Source organism: Microcaecilia unicolor, chromosome 3, assembly GCF_901765095.1.
Source record: "Microcaecilia unicolor chromosome 3, aMicUni1.1, whole genome shotgun sequence".
NCBI classification, from domain to species: Eukaryota; Metazoa; Chordata; class Amphibia; order Gymnophiona; family Siphonopidae; genus Microcaecilia; species Microcaecilia unicolor.
In genome coordinates this window covers 111,770,563-111,786,438 of record NC_044033.1, presented here as the reverse complement: position 1 = coordinate 111,786,438, position 15,876 = coordinate 111,770,563, and the positions used below count along the sequence as shown (strand labels likewise).

Below are 15,876 nucleotides of genomic sequence, written 5' to 3'. Positions count from 1 at the left end.
TTTTCGGATTAATACGGACTAGATGTTCATTGTCGCCAGGAGGCGGTCTTTGAAACTCGGCTATTCTCAGCGGGTTTGATAGGGTCCCTCCCTTAAGATTACTGCTTTGGTACTTCCCATCAGTCCAATCTTGGTCCGGTCCGGAGGGACGCTAAGGAAGGAGAAATTAGATCTTACCTGCTAATTTGCTTTCCTTTAGTCCCTCAGGACCGGACCAGGCCCCTCCCATGTTTTGTCAACTCTTCAGATTCTTTTCTTAGGTTTGGAAGCGAGTTCGTTTATCACACACGGAGTTGTTGTTGTTTTTTTTTTTTGCAAGTTTGTAGTTACAATAATAAAAAAATTTTAAAAAAAAAAGCAAATGCTGGTATATATTAAAAATTTAAGTGGGCCATACCACTTCTCTGGTGAGAGTTGCTGGTGAGCTCTAATACACGGCATTGCCGTTTTAAGCACATTTAACGAGTGCTTTGTGGCTGCTTTGATTCTATGATGCACAAAAGGGTAGTCTTTCTTTCTTTCTTGCTTTGTTAGTCAAATACTGAGGCTAGGATCACATGACCAGGGCTCTCATTGGCTCTCTAGTCTTAGAATTTTCTCAGTCTCCACCTGCTGGTAGGCATACACAACCCATCAGTCCAATCCTGGTCCGGAGGGACTAAAGGAAAGCAAATTAGCAGGTAAGATCTAATTTCTCCTTCACTGTCAACTAAGTAGCGCTAAGAACATAAGAACATGCATTGCCGTACTGGGCAGACCGAAGGGCCATCAAGCGCAGTGACCTGTTTCTAACGTGGCCAATACTAATGTATTGGATTTCCTGTGTGTACTTACTCCAGAGATTATATCAAATCTGATCACTGTTATGAAGTGGCCCTAGCACCATTACCTTTTTCACCAGATCAAATCCCTTTCTCTTTCCTATATAATTTCACAAACGCAGTGGCTTTCCTAGGGGATCTGACACCCGGGGCGGATCGCCGATGCGCCCCGCCCCCCGGGTGCACGCCGCTGGGGGGGGGGGGGGTGCCACGCGCGCCTGTCCTTCGTTCATTCCATGCTCCCTCTGCCCCAGAACAGGAAGTAACCTGTCCAGGGCAGAGGGAGCATGGAACGAACGAAGGACAGGCGTGCGCAGCGCCCCCCCCCCCCCCCCCCCCCAGGAACGCCACTGCACAAACGAGTATTAAATTTAATAATTATCTTTATAGCCACAAACAATATGCATTCAAAAACATTTTTAAAGCAAATACCCACCCAGCCACCACCCTTTTACCTTAAAAAAAAAATAAAATCAGTGGGACATCTGTGCTTGATGATGATTCATGATGTCTCTTGTTCGATGACGGATGGTTGACCAGCATGCCTCAACTAACACTGACGGTACTATGAATTGTTCCCCCTCTCTTTGGTTCCTGAAACAGCCACTCCATAAAGCAGTCCTTTATTTTATCGAGAAATTTTACCTCCCTATCCTGTTCTGATGTTACATTTACCCAGTCAGTATCTAGATAATTGAAATATCTATTATTATTGTGTTCCCCAGTTTGTTAGCCTCTCTAATTTCTGTTATCATTTCTACATCTGTTCATTTTGCCCAGGTGGATGGTAGTACACTCCTGACACTATCATTTTCCCCTTTACACGTGGAATTTCTATCCACAGACATTCCAAGATTTTGTTTCCTGCAGAATATTTTGTCTATTTGATTCAAGGCCCTCCTTAATGTATAATGCTACCCCTACACCGATCCACCCTATCACTGTGATATAATTTGTATCCTGCTATGACAGTATCCCACTGGTTATCTTCTTTCCATCAAGTCTCGGAGATGCCTATTATATCTAACTCGCCTATCTTATTGCTTAGGCTTCTAGCTATCTTTCTATTTCTATCTATCTATATATCTACTTTATTGGTAGCATTTGTATTTGAACATTATATATATATATATATGTATATAGACAGGGAGAAAGAAATACTCCTGATTTAAATAATTTGACTGCTTTTGTTGAAAATGTATCACTTCGAAGTACTGGAAAAACCTACTTTATTGGTAGCATTTGTATTTGAACAAGATTTGAATGCACTTTTATGTTTATACTTGACAAGCTCTATTGGTGGTTAAGCCACACAGCTTTTCCTGCGAAAAGTTGAATTTTCCAAAAAAAAAAACAAAAAAAAACATTTTGCACCTAATTTAATATAGCCATCGCAACTGTGCCTTTCATGGGACAAAGGTCCAAGCATCTCGGTTACAACTCCCTTGTCACTCCATGTACAAATACCACAAGCTGAGCTGTGTCACTGATATCAGTACTCTTGTCTAAATACAGGCTAAAAAAACTCACCAACTCAGTCTCCCATTCAGAATTCCCTGGATGTTTGAGGCAAGGTCATCAACTGTTCGGCCAACAGTCTGATGTGAAAGGCTAATGCCTTCTATCAAAGGCTTTTTCAGGAAAAGTGATGTTTGTGAGAATTTCAAACAATATTTAGTAATTTTCACCTTCCAAAAGCAGCTTCCCTTTCTTACCTAAGGTTCAGATAATTGGGTAACTGACCTTACTTGCAGTTTCCAATGTTTGTCTTGCAATTTTGAAAAATGACTGTCCCTCGACACTGTTTGAATGTGTTAACTCAGAGCTTGACCTGTGACAGCATCATATGTTTCATCGAATAGTGTTCCTTACCATTGTTTTCCTTCCAAACTGATATACAGCCCTGTTTGTTTACAGGTTTATTTTCATAAGAGAAGGACGCCCATCTTTCGACACAAATTGGAAGATGGGCGTCATCCTCACAGGGTCACCCAAATCAGCATAATCGAAAGCCGATTTTGGGCGTCCCCAACTGCTTTCCATCACGGGGACGACCAAAGCTCCCGGGGGTGTGTCGGCAGCATAGCGAAGGTGGGACGGGGGCATGCTTAAGAGATGGGCATCCTTGGCCAATAATGGAAAAAAGAAGGGCGTCCCTGACGAGCATTTGGCCGACTTTACTTGTTCCATTTCTTTTTAGGACCAAGCCTCAAAGTGCCCGAACTGACCAGATAGACCACCGAAGGGAATTGGGGATGACCTCCCCTGACTCCCCCTGTGGTCACTAACCCCTTCCCACCCTAAAAAAAAACAAAACTTTGACATCTGAGGCTGGCAAAAAATGTTTTTAATCAGCTCCATCGCAGCAGTATGCAGGTCCCTGGAGCAGTTTTAGTGGGTGCAGTGCACCTCAGGCAGGCAGACCCAGGCCCCCCCCCCCCCCCTTACACTTGTGGTGGTAAATGTTGAACCCTCCAACCCCCCCCCCCCCCCAAAGCCCATTGTACCCACATATAGGTGCCCCCCTTCACCCATAAGGACTATGGTAGTGGTATACAGTTGTGGGGAGTGGGTTTTGAGGGGCTTAGCACCCAAGGTAAGAGAGCTATGGACTTGGGAGCAATTTAGGAAGTCCACTGCAGTGCCCCATAGGGTGTCCGGTTGGTGTCCTGGCATGTCAGGGGGACCAGTGCACTACGAATGCTGGCTCCTCCCACGACCAAATGCCTTGGAGATGGGTGTCCTCGGTTTCCATTATCGCTGAAAACAGAGGTCGCCCATCTCTAAGGTCGGTGATCTCAACATTTAGGTCGACCATCTCTAAATCACTTCTAATTAAACTTTAGAATTTATTGCCAGAGAATGTGGTAAGAGCAGTTAGATTACCAGGGTTTAAAAAAAAAAAAAAAAAATCCATAAGCTATTATTAAGATGGACTTGGGAAAATCTACTACTACTACTTAACATTTCTTGATTATTTCTAGAATAAGCAGCATGAAATCTGTTTTACACTTTTGGGATCTTGCCAAGTACTTGTGACCTAGATTGGCTACTGTTGGAAACGGGATACTGGGCTTGATGGGCCTTTGGCTTGTCCTCTTATGGCAATTCTTATGTTATAGAATGTTCAATAACAAAATAGTCAGCTGTTCATGATTCCTTCAAAATTTGACCTTTGGCGTCAACTTTTCGTTTTTTACACATGGTTGGAAATATGAAGCGTGACTAGGTAAGAAAAGAGCAGAAATTGGTTTTCTCTTTTATTTAACCCCCCCCCAGTCTTCAACTTGTAATGACTGAAATGGCAATGCTGGTGTCATGGCGCCCCTTGACCTCCCTCCACTGGTAAAACTGACTAGTCTCAATGTTAGCTTGTGTATGTGTGTTATGCATTAATGTAAAAAAAAAAAAAAAGCCTCACACGTCTTTTTTCTTGCTTAAAAGGTAATACTCAGAGTTATCAGTCCGCTCTTAGAACGGTGAAACATTGACTTGATGCGGTACAAACCGTTTTTTTTTGGCATGCTTTCATAGTGATTTGTACCGTAGCAAGTTGATGTTTCACCGTTCTAAGAGTGGATTGATAACTCTCTGAATATTACCTTTTAAGCAACAGATTATATTAGTTGTGCTGTTCTGTTGAATCAACCCCTGAGGCAGGCATTGTTTTACGCTGAAACACGACCCGTGTCGGCTCATAAAGCACACTTGTTACTTTTCTTGAGAGCCTGTTGTGCTTATTTTCTTTTCTGGAGCGATGGAGTATATAGCACTAAATGAAGAGGTAGATATAATAGGCATTTCAGAGACCTGGTGGAAAGAGAAAAATCAATGGGACGCTGTACCAGGGTTCTAATTATATCAGTGATAGTGAATCAAATTGGGGGGGAGGGGGTCGTACTATATGTTAGAGGGAATCAAGTCAAACAAAATAAAACATTCTACATGAAACAAATAGCAGTGTGGAATTCTTGTGGATAGAAATTCCATGTGTGAAGGGAAGGAGTATACTGATAGAGCTGTACTACCGTCCGTCAGGACAGAATGAACAGACAGATGACGAATGTTTACAGAAATTAGGAAAGCTGACAAATTGGGCAACATTATATTAATGGGTGATTTCAGTTACTCCAATATTGACTTGATAAATGTTACATCAGGGAATGCTAGTGAGGTAAAATTCTTAGGTGTAATACATGACTACTTCTTGCAACAACTGGTCCAGGAACTGACAAGAGGGGAAGCTAATTTTAGATCTAATCTTTAGTGGAAAGCATGGTAGAAGAGGTAATAGTGTTGGGTCCACTGGGAAACAGTGATCATAACATGATAAATTTGAACTGATATCTGAAATGAAATCACAAAAGAAATCCACTATAGCAGCATTTAATTTTCGAAAAGGCGACTGTAATAAAGTGAGGAAAATGGTTAAAAAGAAGCTAAAAGGATCATCCACAATGGTTAGAACTTTAAATCGGGTATGGACGTTTAAAAATACCATTGTGGAAGCCCAGACCAGATTTTTTCCATGTATTAACAAAGGTGGAAAGAAGAGCATACGACAGCATGGTTAAAAGGTGAATTGAAAGAGGCCATTAGAGCCAAATGAACATCCTTCAAATAATGGAAAAAGGATCAAAATGAAGAAAATAAGAAGCAGCATGAGTACTGTCAAGCTGGATGCAAAGTATTGATAAAGCATGCTAAAAGAATATGAAGAAAAACTTGGTGCGGAGACTCACACATTTTTCAGGTACATCAGAAGCAGAAAGTTTGTGAGGGAATCCATGGAGCCATTATATCATGAAGCAGCAAAAGGGACACAGGGCGGACAAAGCCATAGTGGAGAAATTGAATTCTTTGCTTTGGTCTTTAAAGAAGAAGATGTAAGAGATCTACCTATACTGGAAATGGTTTTCAAGGATAACTATGCGGAGGAACTGAAAACTCTCAGTGAGCCTGGAAGATGTACTGAGCCAAATCGACAAGTTAGAGTGATAAATCACCTGGATTGGATGGCATACACCCCAGGGTACTGAAAACTCTAACATGAAATTGCTGATCTGTTAGTGATCGGTAACGTGTCATTAAAATTGTCCATAGTACCTGAAGATTGGCAGGACCAATGTTAACGCCTATTTTTAAAAAGGGTTCCAGGGGTGATCCAGGAAATTACAGGCTAGTAAGCCTGACTTCAGTGCAAGGCAAAATAGTGGAAAGTATTATAGAATAAAACTATAGAACATGTGGACTCTCTTGCTACTATTCGACCACCGTAGTAATTCCCAACGACATATCCTATAGTTTCTACGCCCCAAAAGTGACTGATATAACTCTGTCTTCCTTAACTATTCACAATGTAACCGTAATCGTAATGTAACAAACTGTATTTCTATTATTTACAATGTTTTGTAAGCCACACTGAGCCCGCAAATAGGTGGGAAAATGTGGGATACAAATGCAACTAAATAAATAAAATAAATAAAATAAAATATGGTTTAATGGGACAAAGTCAGTATGGGTTCAGCCAAGGGAAGTCTTGCCTCACCAATTTTTCATTTCTTTGAAAACATGAATAAACATGTGGATAAAGGTGAGCTAGTTGTGGAGGGGCATAATCGAACTGGGACGACCATCTCTAAGGGCGCCCATCTCTAAGGATGGCACCGCGAAGGGGCGGGGAAACCTGTATTATCGACACAAGATGGGTGTCCATCTTTCGTTTCGATTATACGGTCAGGGACACCCAAATCTCAACATTTAGGTCGACCTTAGAGATGGTAGTCCTAAGTGTTGAGATGGTCGACCGTAGAGATGGTTGTCCCCGGTTTTCGGCGATAATGGAAACCGAGGACGCCCATCTCAAAAACGACCAAATCCAAGTTATTTGGTCGTGGGAGGAGTCAGCATTCGTAGTGCACTGGTCCCTCTGACATGCCAGGACACCAACCGGGCACCCTTGGGGGCACTGCAGTGGACTTCCTAAATTGCGCCCAAGTCCATAGCTCCCTTACCTTGTGTGCTGAGCCCCCCCAAAACCCACTCCCCACAACTGTACACCACTACCATAGCCCTTATGGGTGAAGGGGGGCACCTACATGTGGGTACAGTGGGTTTGGGGGGGGGGGTGTTGGAGGGCTCAGCATTTACCACCACAAGTGTAAGAGGTGGGGGGGGGCCTGGGTCCGCCTGCCTGAGGTGCACTGCACCAACTAAAACTGCTCCAGGGACCTGCATACTGCTGCGGTGGAGCTGATTATGACATCTGAGGCTGGCATAGAGACTGGCAAAAAAGATTTTTCAAGTTTTTTTTTTTTTTTTGAGGGTGGGAGGGAGTTAGTGACCACTGGGGGAGTTGGGGGAAGTGATTCCCTTCGGTGGTCATCTGGTCAATTGGGGCACCTTTTTGAAGCTTGCTCGCAAGAAAAAATGGACCAAGTAAAGTCGGCCAAGTGTTCGTCAGGGACATCCTTCTTTTTTCCATTATTGGCCAAGGACGCTCATCTCTTAAGCATGTCCTGGTCCCACCTTCGCTACACTGCCGACACGCCCCTGGGAACTTTGGTCGTCCCCGCGACGGAAAGCAGTTGAGGGTGCCCAAAATCGGCTTTCAATGATGCCGATTTGGGCGACCCTGTGAGGACACCCATCTCCAGATTTGTGTTGGAAGATGGGCGCCCTTTTCTTTCGAAAATAAGCCTGCAGGAGACACTCAAATTGTATGGAAATACTTGTAAAACAAATAGAAAATGTTTTTCACTCAAAGAACCGTTAATCTCTGGAACTCGTTGCCGGAGGATAGGGTAACAGTTAGTGTATCTGGGTTTAAAAAAAGGTTTTGGACAAGTTCCTGGAGGAAAGGTTCATAGTCTGTTTTTGAGATGGACATGGGGAAAAGCCACTGCTTGTCCCAGGATTAGTAGCATGGAATGCAGCTACTAATTGGGTTTCTGCCAGGTACTTGTGATCTGGATTGGCCACTGTTGGGAGCAGAATACTGGGCTAGATGAACCATTGGTCTGACCCAGTATAGCTATTTTGTTTTCATTGTAATTTGAATGAAAATTAATAGTTGGTAGTTTCCAATTCATTTCTTCTTTCTCTGTTTTCAGGTAAAGCAAAACCAACACGAAGAGCTTCAGAATGTACGGAAGCATATTCACTCCTGTTTTTCAAACCTTGGCTGTTTCCTTTTGCCGCACCCTGGCCTTAAAGTTGCAACTAATCCAAGTTTTGATGGCAGGTTGATTGGTGAGAAGCTTGTTTTTCTACTTTTTTTTTTGTTTTCTTAATTTTCTTTAAACTAGCTGCCTGTGACCTCTCAGGTGTATTGGGGGGGGGGGGGGGGGGGGGTTGGCTTCTGCTTTTTGTTTTGGAATGGTAGCCTGAATTTTTAGACATTAGAAGGGGCAGTGGCTGGGGAGAGTTATACAGTATCCTATATAGTAATTTGCACCTCCAATGTTCCATCGCTGTCTGGCTGCCTGGGTTCGTAACATGGAGGAGTGGCCTAGTGGTTAGGGTGGTGAACTTTGGTCCTGGGGAACTGAGGAACTGAGTTTGATTCCCGGCACAGGCAGCTCCTTGTGACTCTGGGCAAGTCACTTAACCCTCCATTGCCCCATGTAAGCCGCATTGAGCCTGCCATGAGTGGGAAAGCGCAGGATACAAATGTAACTAAAATAAATAAAATATCTCATCACGTCAGCCAGCCTCCAGCATTCCATTCCTCCTCACTGCCCCGCCCTCGTGTCAAAACGTAATGACGTCAGAGGGCAGAACAGTGAGGGAAGGGAACGCTGGAGGCGAGCTGACATCAGGATGTTAACAACGGAAGGGGGAAGCCAGCCAGAAAACGATGAGGTACAAAGGAAGAGAGAATCTCGGCACATCAGGGAGGGGAGGGCAGAGCAGAATCGAATCGATGGATGGGAGGAGAGGACAGAAATCGCGGGGGACCGATGGGAGGGCAGGGAAGAGGAGGATCGCTGGACATGGAGGGAAGGGAAGAATCGCTGGACATGGAGGGCGGGGGAGAGACAAAAAAATCGCTTACAAGAGTGCCTTCCTAGGGCCCGTTTCATTGTTGAGGAAACGGGCTGAGTTCCACTAGTGTTATAATAGAACATATTCTTTGTAGGAAAAGGAGTATTTCTCTTGTGAACAACTTTCTTTGGATGAGTAAGATGATGGTTCTCCCAATTGGGTGGTGATAATTGATGGCAACTTGTGCCAGAGACTTTGCAGACGTGTAGATGTTTGGAATGTCCCACATTGCATGCGACCCCTTCAAATTTTCTTCATCCTTCGTTTTTGTCACACACATCAGTAGGTCTTGTTGCAGTTTTTGTTCTTGTGCCTCTTAAGAATCTACTGAAATTTTGATGACTCCAGATCTCTAGTCAGGTTCTTCAGCATTTTAGATTTTATTATTTTTGACAAACCAGCTTCAACAGTTAGTCTCAAATTGGCCAAGTACCATCAGCTTCAGAAAGTGTCTTTGATATGATTAGGAGATGTTCAACACTAATCTTCATATCACATGGGGTGCCTTGATGATAATTACATTGCCACTGGTGGTCGCACTGTTGGAACGGTGTAAAGTCAGTTTAGTGGTTCAGGGGCATAGCCTGACCTCGCAGTGAGAAGGGGCCAGAGCCCGAGGTGGGGGGGCACATTTTAATCTGCCACCTCGCCGCTCCCCACCCACTTCTGCAGCAAAGTACCTTGGCTGGTGGGGGTCCAGGGCCAGTCTCCGGTGCCGCCGCGTTGCCTGCCCTGCTCTCTCTTCCTCCTCACTTCCTGCACTCTCCTTTAAGTGAAACTGAGCAGGCAATGTGGTGGCACCAGAGACCGGCGCTGAACAAGCCTTCAGCTGGCAGGGGTTGGGGACCCCTGCCAGCAAAACCAGGAGCCCAGAGGAAACTTGAGGGGGCCCAGGCCCCCTTGGTCCCAGGTAGCTACACCACTGGTTCAGATCAAATTGTTGGTTTTGTATTGAAAGACCTAGTAGTAACACTGACTACTGGTAGTTCCTCAAAATTAGTAGAGCATCATACCTTCTCAAAATCAGGTTCTAAAGACCAACATACAAGAAGGGAAGGTTTCCACTTGTGTACACAGTGCATGTAGTCAGTTCATCATCATTGTTGGAACTATTTCATGTCACTGTGCTGGCCTGTGAGCTAATTAGCGATGAACTATTTTGAGCTATTAGGGCTTCTAAACTCTTTATCTTTCTTTATATTTCTCTATGTATCAGACTGCATGCAGCTTTTTCTTTTGTGTGTGTAAGAGTCCTTTTTTCTTAGCATCCCTCCAGACCAGCCTAGGTAGGTTATGCACTCCTTACAGCAGGTGGAGACTGAGAACCACAGAATTCTGGTATATGTTCTTAAGGCCCTGATGATCAAAAGCCCCGTGCTGTTCTGAACAGCATGGGCCAATAACACACTTATGATCAAAGCTAATAGTATGCCAATTTATCCACACTATTAGCTGTGATCATAGAGTACTTCTGTAGGAAGATTGTGACTGGGCATGCGCCAAAGACACAATCCTCCTGTCAAAAAAAAAAAAAAAAAAGCCCAGACCTGTCAAACAGCAGAAGAAGTCCGGACCCCCCCCCCCCCCCCCCCCCCAATCTCCCATACACTAGAAAGACCCTGGTGATCCAGTGGGACCACTATCCCCTCCTAACATTGAAGAAACTGTGGTGGCCCAGTGGTACCACTAGCCCATCTCACCAGCACCTCCCTGTAGCCTACCTAGAAGTTGGAGGAAGGAGGGACTAGCACTACCTCCCTCCTCTTTGAGTGCCTCCTCAAAATGTAGCCCTGCCCGGTGCATCCTGGGATGTACTTGGCAAGACTTAACCCTTATATGGAAGTTAAGCCCTGCCCAGCGCATTCCAAGATGCACCAGGCAGGTTGCTGCCAGGTACAACCCCCCCCCCCCCCCCCAAAAAAAAAAAAAACGCACACACGCACACCTTGAGGGTCAGAAAGCTCCTGCATATAAAGTGGGCAGCACTGCGTATGTCTAGTAGCATGATCAATAGAACTCTTCCAAAAGACCAGGGAGACGGAATAGAGAGTATGTACTTTATTCTGTAATATAAGTTGACTTGCACTGTGTTTTGGCAATGGTGCCTGCTTCAGGAGTCTGTATTGTTATGGTACCCAAATGTTACAATAGATGTTTCAAATAATACAAAACATAGGTAGTACTATAGAAATAAGTACTAGTAGTCTTGCATTCACATAGTTTCACATAGTTTAGTTGTCACTTATTTTTCTGAGCTGCTCTTTCTCTTGCTCCACTTTTATTTCCTTTTCATTTCTCATGGCTTTCATGGGGCTCAAGAGTTTAGATGTGTGGCTTCAGCTAGTTTTGCCAACTTCTCTGTCTCAGCTTATTTGGGCCTACTAGCCGAGCTTAATATCATAGGTTCCGCTTAGTGTCTTCTCAGTATAGTTTCTGCTTTAATTCATCCAAGTTTACCAGCTTGAGCAAGCTTGGCGGCCCATACAGAACTGGGGAATCATGATTCTCATTGCCCCTTACTTGTCAAGACGAATATGGTTTTCTTCTGCACTTTTCATAAGAGAGCCCATGTGATTTGATGAATTCCCCAACACTGGTTCATACAAGTTCAGAGGACTTGCATGTTGTTGAATCCCTTGCCCTCACAGCTTGAATGTTGAGAGGGTAACTATGAGTATGCATCAAAGAGATCTGCATATAATGGAGACAATGTATGCAAACCAAGTTCATGCATATTCATTGTGGATATCCTGCAAACCTGACTGGCAAGGGGGTACTCCAGGATTTGACTTGGGGAAACGCTGCTTTAGAGCCACTTAACTTCTGTAACCTGAAGTATCTGACTTGGATGGTCTTGTTTTTGGTGGAGGTAATATCAGTGTGCTGAGTGAGCAACCTCCATTCTATATTTTATAGCAGGATTGTTTTGCACACTTAAGTTCCTTCCAAAGTTAGTATCAGAGTTCCATCTTAACAATTTCATCATCCTGCCAATATTTTTTTTCCTCAGACCTCACACTCACAAAGATAAAAATGTAGTGCACGTATTACAATCCAAGAGTGCGTTATCCTTCGACTTGCAGTGGTCTAAAACCCTTAAAGTCCACCCAACTCGTTCTTTTGACCCTTGTAGAAGGGGCTTTGCCATCAACAGAAGTACTCAATTGCATTTCTTTCACTTAAGCAGTGGTAGGATTGACTTTTGAGGGTCATGTTAGAGTCATGTTAGAGATGACTGCGTCAGCCCAGTTTCAGTCAGCTTCCATGGGGGAAGTTTGCAGGGCTGAAACATAGACTTCCTTAGCGTGTGCAGCAGATGAATCCAGGAACTGGTGGGTTGTGTCCATCTACCAGCAGGTGGAGATATAGATTACAAAGCTGAAGGCAGTGATAAAAGAAGGTCAGCTCCCCCTTCACTTCAGTATATCTCTATCTCTAGCAGGTGGTAAACAGTATCTCTGCAACTCCTGGGCCTTTTGGCCAGTTGAGCTTAGGGGGTGTTTGGGCTCTGTTCCAACTTTAGGGGCATACCTGGTGGCCTTGGTTCCCTGCCTCACCCCATGGTCCCTTTCCTCCCACAGTGTGGACTGTTGTTTGGACTGTAGCCTTCCTCACAAAAAACAAAACAAAACATAAAACCCTCTAGTCCACAACAGACCTCCATTTGCTGCTGTTATAAGCTGTTTAAAAAAAGAAAAGAGCAACTCAGGACACAAGCTCTGCAGCTGCAACAGGCAGCTGGTTGCTATGAGGAGCCTTGGGGGCAGTGTCTCTGGAGTCAATGTGTGTGTGTGTGTAGCCTGCTGAGCCAGTTTGGTGACAGGCTTGCCTGGGAGGTCCCCTTGTCAGCGAGAAGTCTTCGTCGCCCTTCTCTGTACCTTTTCCAATTCCACTATATCTTTTTTGAGGTGAGGCAACCAGAATTGAACACAATACTCGAGGTGCGGTCGCACTGTTACAAGAAATGATTCCAATAAAAAATGTTCTCCGAGGACAAGCAGGCTGCTTGTTCTCACTGATGGGTGACGTCCACGGCACCCCCTCCAATCGGAACCTTCACTAGCAAAGACGTTTGCTAGCCCTCGCGCGCCCATGCGCACCGCACATGCGCGATTGTCTTCCCACCCGAACCGGCTCGTGTTCGTCAGTCTTCATTTTGTGCCCCTCAGAAGACCTCGCGCGTCTTTCGCGTTTCTACTTTTCTGTATTTGTTTAAAAAAAAAAAAAAAAGAGAGGAAGGTTCCCCTTTTTTCCTGTATTTCTAGCTTTTTCCCAGCGTAAGTGTTCTTTCGGCCGCCCGCCCGTACGGGTTTTTTCTCCCTTTTTTTCTCGGTGCCTATTGTCATCATCGCAAATTTTGATTTCACTGGCGCGATTTTTCCGCCCATGTCATCGAAGCCTTCCAGCGGCTTCAAGAAGTGCACCCAGTGCGCCCGGATAATCTCGCTCACTGATAGGCACGCTTCGTGTCTTCAGTGTCTGGGGGCTGGGCACTGCCCGCAGGCCTGTAGTCTTTGTGCTCTTTTGCAGAAGAGGACTCGGGTAGCGAGATTAGCCCAGTGGAACGTTCTGTTCTCCGGCGCTTTGACGACAACAGCATCTCGGGATTCGTCGAGTGAATCGGCGTCGGCAGCACCGAAGTCTTCGGGGATTGCATCGGCGTCGTCGGTACTGAGACTTCGAAAGAATACGTCGACGTCGGTGGTACCGGGACCCCCGCTGGTACTGATGTCGTCGGACGGTGGTGCTTCGTCTGGAGTGCAGGTGAGGGCTGTCCATTCCCCTGCTGGTGGCGGTGAGCCTTCGGGTAGGTCTCCTCCTGCCCTGAGGGCTCCTGCGGTACAGCCCCCCTGGGATCGACCATCTTCGGGCCCGGCCCCGAGGAAGCGACGTCTGGATTCAACGTCCTCCTCATCGGTACCGGGGAGCTCCAGTGATATGCTTCGCTCAAAGAAGTCGAAGAAGCATAGTCACCGGTCACCTTCCCGACTTGGTACCGGGAGCTCTGGGTCGCTGAGGGAGTCGGCACCCAGCAGGCATCGGCACCGGGAGGACCACTCACCCTCCATCCAGGAGGTGTTGGTGCGCTCTACCCTGGAAAGCCCGGTACCGCCTCCGTGCCCGGAACAGATTCTGACCTCGACGCCTGCACCGGCTTCTGAGTCTTTCTCCACAGCCGCTCTGCATGAGAGTCTCCAGGCCATTCTTCCTGGCATCCTAGAAGAGCTGTTACGCCCTTCTCCGGTACCGGGGGTGCCTGTGCCACCGGTGCCGTTGAGTGAGGCGATGGCTGGCCCTTTGCCCGGGGTGAGGTCCCCGGTACCGGTACCGGCTTCGGCTGCCTCCCAGGTGGACTCCCCGATGACATCGGGGGAGGGAGCTTTGCCGCTGCCGGCCAGGGAGTCCACCTCTCGACGCTCCCACCGTGGGCGTGTTTCCAAGGAGTCGGAACGGGCGCGGCTTCAGACACAGGTTAGTGAACTTGTCTGATACCGATGGTGAGGCCTCGTGGGAGGCGGAGGAGGACATCAGATATTTCTCTGATGGCCTTCCCTCTGATCCCACTCCCTCCCCTGAAAGGCAGCTTTCTCCTCCCGAGAGTCTGTCTTTCTCGGCCTTTGTCTGGGAGATGTCTACGGCCATCCCCTTCCCGGTGGTCGCGGAGGATGAGCCAAGGGCTGAGATGTTTCAGCTCTTGGACTATCCTTTTCCACCTAAGGAAGCGTCCACAGTACCCATGCGTCATGTCCTAAAAAAGACATTGCTGGCGAACTGGACCAAGCCACTAACTAATCCCCACATTCCCAAGAAGATAGAATCCCAGTATCGGATCCATGGGGACCCACAGCTGATGCGCACTCAGTTGCCTCACGACTCTGGTGTGGTGGATCTGGCCCTGAAGAAGGCTAAGAGTTCTAGGGAGCATGCTTCGGCGCCCCCGGGCAGAGACTCCAGAACCTTAGACTCCTTTGGGAGGAAGGCCTATCATTCTTCCATGCTCGTGGCCAAGATTCAATCATACCAGCTCTACACGAGCATCCATATGCGGAACAATGTTCAGCAGCTGGCGGACTTGGTGGACAAGCTCCCTTCTGAGCAAGCCAAGCCGTTTCAGGAGGTGGCCAGGCAGCTGAAGGCATGTAGGAAATTCCTGGCCAGAGGGGTATATACCTTCATTGTTGCGTCCAGGGCCGCTGCCCAAGGTGTGGTGATGCGCAGACTCTCATGGCTGCGTGCCTCCGACCTGGAGAATAGGATCCAGCAGCAGATTGCGGACTCCCCTTGCCGAGCGGATAACATTTTTGGGGAAAAGGTCGAACAGGTGGTAGAACAGCTCCACCAGCGGGATAACGCTTTCGACAAATTCTCCCGCCGGCAGCCTTCAGCATCTACCTCATCAGGTAGACGTTTTTATGGGGGAAGGAGGGCTGTTCCTTACTCTTCTGGTAAGCGTAGGTACAATCCTCCCTCTCGACAGCCTGCGGCCCAGGCTAAGCCCCAGCGCGCTCGCTCTCGTCAGCAGCGTGCGCCTCAGCAAGGCCCCACAGCTCCCCAGCAGAAGCAGGGGGCGAGCTTTTGACTGGCTCCAGCAGAGCATAGCCGATATCAAAGTGTCCGTGCCGGACGATCTGCCGGTCGGGGGGAGGTTGAAAGCTTTTCACCAAAGGTGGCCTCTTATAACCTCCGACCGTTGGGTTCTTCAAATAGTTCAGCAAGGATATGCCCTCAATTTGGCCTCCATGCCTCCAAATTGCCCACCGGGAGCTCAGTCTTTCAGCTTCCAGCACAAGCAGGTACTTGCAGAGGAACTCTCCTCCCTTCTCAGCGCCAATGCGATCGAGCCCGTGCCACCGGGGCAAGAGGGGCTGGGATTCTATTCCAGGTACTTCCTTGTGGAAAAGAAAACAGGGGGGATGCGTCCCATCCTAGACCTAAGGGCCCTGAACAAATATCTGGTCAAGGAAAAGTTCAGGATGCTTTCCCTGGGCACCCTTCTTCCCATGATTCA

General features: G+C 46.7%; 1 protein-coding gene across 3 annotated transcripts in view; it reads left to right on the top strand.

Moving 5' to 3' along the window:
* ATL2 (atlastin GTPase 2) overlaps positions 1-15,876 on the top strand; it is a 208,030-nt gene that overhangs the window by 87,570 nt on the left and 104,584 nt on the right. For all 3 annotated transcript variants that reach the window (XM_030196285.1, XM_030196284.1, XM_030196286.1), the window contains one exon: positions 7,934-8,072. In XM_030196285.1, the coding sequence (XP_030052145.1) occupies positions 7,934-8,072 (139 nt within the window). The remainder of the gene's footprint in view (positions 1-7,933; positions 8,073-15,876) is intronic.